Source organism: Danio rerio, chromosome 23 (assembly GCF_049306965.1).
Source record: "Danio rerio strain Tuebingen ecotype United States chromosome 23, GRCz12tu, whole genome shotgun sequence".
Classification (NCBI taxonomy): domain Eukaryota; kingdom Metazoa; phylum Chordata; class Actinopteri; order Cypriniformes; family Danionidae; genus Danio; species Danio rerio.
This window is the reverse complement of record NC_133198.1, coordinates 3,616,812-3,623,444: the sequence shown is the minus strand read 5'-3', so window position 1 is coordinate 3,623,444 and position 6,633 is coordinate 3,616,812. Positions and strand designations below refer to the sequence as shown.

General features: G+C 44.0%; 2 protein-coding genes across 3 annotated transcripts; both read right to left on the bottom strand.

Annotated features, from left to right (window-relative positions):
• Window positions 1-60: 60 nt before the first annotated feature.
• On the bottom strand, window positions 61-2,137 carry LOC141380625 (sushi, nidogen and EGF-like domain-containing protein 1). Its single transcript, XM_073939700.1, has 7 exons — window positions 1,804-2,137; window positions 1,523-1,652; window positions 1,297-1,424; window positions 900-1,172; window positions 714-809; window positions 422-551; window positions 61-288 (listed from the first exon to the last, which is right to left on the bottom strand). Exons 1-7 carry the CDS (start codon window positions 1,921-1,923, stop codon window positions 116-118), a joined length of 1,050 nt encoding a protein of 349 aa, XP_073795801.1. The 5' UTR covers window positions 1,924-2,137; the 3' UTR covers window positions 61-115.
• Window positions 2,138-2,303: 166 nt separating this feature from the next.
• LOC141380622 (sushi, nidogen and EGF-like domain-containing protein 1) lies at window positions 2,304-6,623 on the bottom strand. Of its 2 annotated transcripts, XM_073939689.1 has the most exons (9): window positions 6,290-6,623; window positions 6,009-6,138; window positions 5,783-5,910; window positions 5,386-5,658; window positions 5,200-5,295; window positions 4,908-5,037; window positions 4,647-4,774; window positions 4,047-4,497; window positions 3,772-3,895 (listed from the first exon to the last, which is right to left on the bottom strand). In XM_073939689.1, exons 1-9 carry the CDS (start codon window positions 6,407-6,409, stop codon window positions 3,852-3,854), a joined length of 1,500 nt encoding a protein of 499 aa, XP_073795790.1. In that variant the 5' UTR covers window positions 6,410-6,623; the 3' UTR covers window positions 3,772-3,851. The 2 variants fall into 2 exon arrangements, with proteins under 2 accessions (XP_073795791.1, XP_073795790.1); XM_073939690.1 differs by lacking the exons at window positions 4,647-4,774; window positions 4,908-5,037; window positions 5,200-5,295; ... (2 more) ...; window positions 6,009-6,138; window positions 6,290-6,623 and adding exons at window positions 2,304-2,531; window positions 2,665-2,794; window positions 2,957-3,052; window positions 3,143-3,415; window positions 3,540-3,667 and having other exon boundaries at window positions 3,766-3,895; window positions 4,047-4,253.
• Window positions 6,624-6,633: the final 10 nt, after the last annotated feature.

Sequence of the window (6,633 nt, the reverse complement as noted above, 5' to 3'; positions counted from 1 at the left end):
TTGTTGTTCACCTAAAGTTCAGGACAAAATATTTATGAAGAAGTCAGTGTCTGAACGACGTAAAGCTACCAGTTTCGCTCATTTAAGGAGACTTGTCAACTGAGATGAACTTGGATTAAAAATGCCTCTTGATATGGAAAGTGACAAATGCAGTTCTTACAAAGGTCTGATTCAGAGTACGTCCAAAATATTTGAAAGGCTGCTGCAGTATGATGGCTTCAGAGCTGCCGTTGTCCAAACGGGGTGTTACCATTTCTCCATTTCCAAATGGTATGAAATTGTCTGGCACTGGGGAACAGGTAAACGAGAGGGATTCCATGACAAGCTGCAGTGGCACAAGAGCTTATTGAACCCAGCCCCCCAAAGCCCACCCCAAGAGTGGCTTGCTGCAAAGAGTTTAAAAAATAACATGGGGTCTTACATTTTGGTGACCCATCCACCTGGAAAGCCCAGCAACCTGTCACCTTGATATTACTGCTTGATGAGAGCTCTGAGACACTGCGTGCTGGAACTAGGAAAGAGCTAGCAGAGTCCACGGTGCTATAGCCAGCCTGCGGAAGTGAATAAAAGATTGAATTTTGTTTTCTACTCAGAAATAGGAGAGAGTTGGATAGAAAGCGTTTCTTTTCCGTGCACAGGCATTTGCTTCTAAATTTTATCCTAAGACTCACTTTGCAATTGCCACAACGTACAAGAAACAGGTCTTCACTAACCTGCCATGGCTGTCCGGTCTCTGCAATATCTCCATAATAGATGAAGACAAAAGAGCGATGAACATTGTAGGCTAAAACCACTTGGAAATTGACCACCTTCAAAACAGCAACAGAGAGCAGTCAAAACCTTTTGAAACGAGCACGATCAACTGCTGATTGAAAATCAAAGATTCCAGCAGGTCTTACCCCTCCGCTATTATTGTAGGGCACACTTTTCCAGGTAGCGACAAACGCTGAAGCAGCTGCAAAAGGTATGTTGGGGAAGTATTGCTTGACCGCTGCAGTGACTTGTGCCAGAACATTACTGCTTGGCTTATTGATGTAAGAGATGCTTCCACCACGTCTACTGTCAAGTTGAGTCCAAAGAGGAGCAATGATATCTCTTTTAGGGTTCAGGGAGGAGGAGGAGTTGGAGGCAGGCAGCGGCTTAGTAAATGTTAGGTATCCATTGCTGTTCATCTAGAATTTAGGACCAAACATTTTCATGATTAGTTTTTAAAGTGCTATGAGGAGAATGCTTTAGACGTGAGAGCCGTATAAATAAATTGTGACTTGTGTGGTGGGATGAAATTGTAATGCTCACATAGATCTGACTGTATGTACGTCCAAAGAATTTGAAAGGCTGCTGCAAGGAAATGGCATCTGAGCTTCCATCGTTGGCAGTGGAGTTCACTGCTTGGCCATCGTCTGAAGGCAGGAAATTGCTTGGCACTGCAAAAAAGATTAGTGAGAATTTTGTTGTTGTTGTTGTGATGTAGAAACACAAGGTCACAAAGGTTAAGACTGAGCTACCGATTGCTCTGGCTTACCTTTTGTTGAGCCATCCACTGGGAAAGTGGAGCGACCATTCACATTGGTATTGCTGCTGGATGAGAGTTCTGAGGCGTTGCTTACTTTAATCGTGAAAGAATTGGCCGAGTCCACCGTGTCGTAACCAGCCTGTAGAAGTAAATGAATCATATTTAGCTCCCCAACTTTTTCTTGATAAAGCTATCTTTTGTTAGAATGGAAGTCATGAGTTGAGGCAAAAGGCAGTTCCTGGGCATTTCTCTCATTCCGAATAAGTGTATGAGAAGCGGTTTCCACTCACCAGCCAGGTTTGTCCCAACTTTGAGATGTTTCCATAATTCAGCAGGATGAAAGAGCGCTGGACACTGGAGGCTAAAACCACTTGGAAAGTAGCCACCTTCAAATTACCAACACATGGCATTAAAATCTTTCCATACTTCACAGGACAGCAATAATTCACTTGATAAATAACGATCAGATCTTACCCCTCTACCATCATAGTATGGCACGTTGTCCCAGGTAGCTACAAAAGCTGATGAAGCAGTAAAATTTGCGTTAGGGGAGTTTTGTTTAATAGCTGCGTTGACTTGTGCCAGCACATCACTGCTTGTGTCCTCTCTACAGGAGATTGTTCCGCCCTGTCTGTTGTCAAAGTGTGTCCACAGGGGGGCAATGAGGTCTCTTCCAGAGTTCAGAAAGGGGATGCAGTCGGACGGCGGCTTAGCAAACGTTAGAAGGCCATTGTTGTTCACCTAAAGTTCAGGACAAAATATTTATGAAGAAGTCAGTGTCTGAACGACGTAAAGCTACCAGTTTCGCTCATTTAAGGAGACTTGTCAACTGAGATGAACTTGGATTAAAAATGCCTCTTGATATGGAAAGTGACAAATGCAGTTCTTACAAAGGTCTGATTCAGAGTACGTCCAAAATATTTGAAAGGCTGCTGCAGTATGATGGCTTCAGAGCTGCCGTTGTCCAAACGGGGTGTTACCATTTCTCCATTTCCAAATGGTATGAAATTGTCTGGCACTGGGGAACAGGTAAACGAGAGGGATTCCATGACAAGCTGCAGTGGCACAAGAGCTTATTGAACCCAGCCCCCCAAAGCCCACCCCAAGAGTGGCTTGCTGCAAAGAGTTTAAAAAATAACATGGGGTCTTACATTTTGGTGACCCATCCACCTGGAAAGCCCAGCAACCTGTCACCTTGATATTACTGCTTGATGAGAGCTCTGAGACACTGCGTGCTGGAACTAGGAAAGAGCTAGCAGAGTCCACGGTGCTATAGCCAGCCTGCGGAAGTGAATAAAAGATTGAATTTTGTTTTCTACTCAGAAATAGGAGAGAGTTGGATAGAAAGCGTTTCTTTTCCGTGCACAGGCATTTGCTTCTAAATTTTATCCTAAGACTCACTTTGCAATTGCCACAACGTACAAGAAACAGGTCTTCACTAACCTGCCATGGCTGTCCGGTCTCTGCAATATCTCCATAATAGATGAAGACAAAAGAGCGATGAACATTGTAGGCTAAAACCACTTGGAAATTGACCACCTTCAAAACAGCAACAGAGAGCAGTCAAAACCTTTTGAAACGAGCACGATCAACTGCTGATTGAAAATCAAAGATTCCAGCAGGTCTTACCCCTCCGCTATTATTGTAGGGCACACTTTTCCAGGTAGCGACAAACGCTGAAGCAGCTGCAAAAGGTATGTTGGGGAAGTATTGCTTGACCGCTGCAGTGACTTGTGCCAGAACATTACTGCTTGGCTTATTGATGTAAGAGATGCTTCCACCACGTCTACTGTCAAGTTGAGTCCAAAGAGGAGCAATGATATCTCTTTTAGGGTTCAGGGAGGAGGAGGAGTTGGAGGCAGGCAGCGGCTTAGTAAATGTTAGGTATCCATTGCTGTTCATCTAGAATTTAGGACCAAACATTTTCATGATTAGTTTTTAAAGTGCTATGAGGAGAATGCTTTAGACGTGAGAGCCGTATAAATAAATTGTGACTTGTGTGGTGGGATGAAATTGTAATGCTCACATAGATCTGACTGTATGTACGTCCAAAGAATTTGAAAGGCTGCTGCAAGGAAATGGCATCTGAGCTTCCATCGTTGGCAGTGGAGTTCACTGCTTGGCCATCGTCTGAAGGCAGGAAATTGCTTGGCACTGCAAAAAAGATTAGTGAGAATTTTGTTGTTGTTGTTGTGATGTAGAAACACAAGGTCACAAAGGTTAAGACTGAGCTACCGATTGCTCTGGCTTACCTTTTGTTGAGCCATCCACTGGGAAAGTGGAGCGACCATTCACATTGGTATTGCTGCTGGATGAGAGTTCTGAGGCGTTGCTTACTTTAATCGTGAAAGAATTGGCCGAGTCCACCGTGTCGTAACCAGCCTGTAGAAGTAAATGAATCATATTTAGCTCCCCAACTTTTTCTTGATAAAGCTATCTTTTGTTAGAATGGAAGTCATGAGTTGAGGCAAAAGGCAGTTCCTGGGCATTTCTCTCATTCCGAATAAGTGTATGAGAAGCGGTTTCCACTCACCAGCCAGGTTTGTCCCAACTTTGAGATGTTTCCATAATTCAGCAGGATGAAAGAGCGCTGGACACTGGAGGCTAAAACCACTTGGAAAGTAGCCACCTTCAAAGTACCAACACATGGCATTAAAATCTTTCCATACTTCACAGGACAGCAATAACTCACTTGATAAATAACGATCAGATCTTACCCCTCTACCATCATAGTATGGCACGTTGTCCCAGGTAGCTACAAAAGCTGATGAAGCAGTAAAACTTGCGTTAGGGGAGTTTTGTTTAATAGCTGCGTTGACTTGTGCCAGCACATCACTGCTTGTGTCCTCTCTACAGGAGATTGTTCCGCCCTGTCTGTTGTCAAAGTGAGTCCACAGGGGGGCAATGAGGTCTCTTCCAGAGTTCAGAAAGGGGATGCAGTCGGACGGCGGCTTAGCAAACGTTAGAAGGCCATTGTTGTTCACCTAAAGTTCAGGACAAAACATTTATGAAGAAGTCAGTGTCTGAACGACGTAAAGCTACCAGTTTCGCTCATTTAAGGAGACTTGTCAACTGAGATGAACTTGGATTAAAAATGCCTCTTGATATGGAAAGTGACAAATGCAGTTCTTACAAAGGTCTGATTCAGAGTGCGTCCAAAATATTTGAAAGGCTGCTGCAGTATGATGGCTTCAGAGCTGCCGTTGTCCAAACGGGGTGTTACCATTTCTCCATTTCCAAATGGTATGAAATTGTCTGGCACTGGGGAACAGGTAAACGAGAGGGATTCCATGACAAGCTGCAGTGGCACAAGAGCTTATTGAACCCAGCCCCCCAAAGCCCACCCCAAGAGTGGCTTGCTGCAAAGAGTTTAAAAAATAACATGGGGTCTTACATTTTGGTGACCCATCCACCTGGAAAGCCCAGCAACCTGTCACCTTGATATTACTGCTTGATGAGAGCTCTGAGACACTGCGTGCTGGAACTAGGAAAGAGCTAGCAGAGTCCACGGTGCTATAGCCAGCCTGCGGAAGTGAATAAAAGATTGAATTTTGTTTTCTACTCAGAAATAGAAGAGAGTTGGATAGAAAGCGTTTCTTTTCCGTGCACAGGCATTTGCTTCTAAATTTTATCCTAAGACTCACTTTGCAATTGCCACAACGTACAAGAAACAGGTCTTCACTAACCTGCCATGGCTGTCCGGTCTCTGCAATATCTCCATAATAGATGAAGACAAAAGAGCGATGAACATTGTAGGCTAAAACCACTTGGAAATTGACCACCTTCAAAACAGCAACAGAGAGCAGTCAAAACCTTTTGAAACGAGCACGATCAACTGCTGATTGAAAATCAAAGATTCCAGCAGGTCTTACCCCTCCGCTATTATTGTAGGGCACACTTTTCCAGGTAGCGACAAACGCTGAAGCAGCTGCAAAAGGTATGTTGGGGAAGTATTGCTTGACCGCTGCAGTGACTTGTGCCAGAACATTACTGCTTGGCTTATTGATGTAAGAGATGCTTCCACCACGTCTACTGTCAAGTTGAGTCCAAAGAGGAGCAATGATATCTCTTTTAGGGTTCAGGGAGGAGGAGGAGTTGGAGGCAGGCAGCGGCTTAGTAAATGTTAGGTATCCATTGCTGTTCATCTAGAATTTAGGACCAAACATTTTCATGATTAGTTTTTAAAGTGCTATGAGGAGAATGCTTTAGACGTGAGAGCCGTATAAATAAATTGTGACTTGTGTGGTGGGATGAAATTGTAATGCTCACATAGATCTGACTGTATGTACGTCCAAAGAATTTGAAAGGCTGCTGCAAGGAAATGGCATCTGAGCTTCCATCGTTGGCAGTGGAGTTCACTGCTTGGCCATCGTCTGAAGGCAGGAAATTGCTTGGCACTGCAAAAAAGATTAGTGAGAATTTTGTTGTTGTTGTTGTGATGTAGAAACACAAGGTCACAAAGGTTAAGACTGAGCTACCGATTGCTCTGGCTTACCTTTTGTTGAGCCATCCACTGGGAAAGTGGAGCGACCATTCACATTGGTATTGCTGCTGGATGAGAGTTCTGAGGCGTTGCTTACTTTAATCGTGAAAGAATTGGCCGAGTCCACCGTGTCGTAACCAGCCTGTAGAAGTAAATGAATCATATTTAGCTCCCCAACTTTTTCTTGATAAAGCTATCTTTTGTTAGAATGGAAGTCATGAGTTGAGGCAAAAGGCAGTTCCTGGGCATTTCTCTCATTCCGAATAAGTGTATGAGAAGCGGTTTCCACTCACCAGCCAGGTTTGTCCCAACTTTGAGATGTTTCCATAATTCAGCAGGATGAAAGAGCGCTGGACACTGGAGGCTAAAACCACTTGGAAAGTAGCCACCTTCAAATTACCAACACATGGCATTAAAATCTTTCCATACTTCACAGGACAGCAATAATTCACTTGATAAATAACGATCAGATCTTACCCCTCTACCATCATAGTATGGCACGTTGTCCCAGGTAGCTACAAAAGCTGATGAAGCAGTAAAATTTGCGTTAGGGGAGTTTTGTTTAATAGCTGCGTTGACTTGTGCCAGCACATCACTGCTTGTGTCCTCTCTACAGGAGATTGTTCCGCCCTGTCTG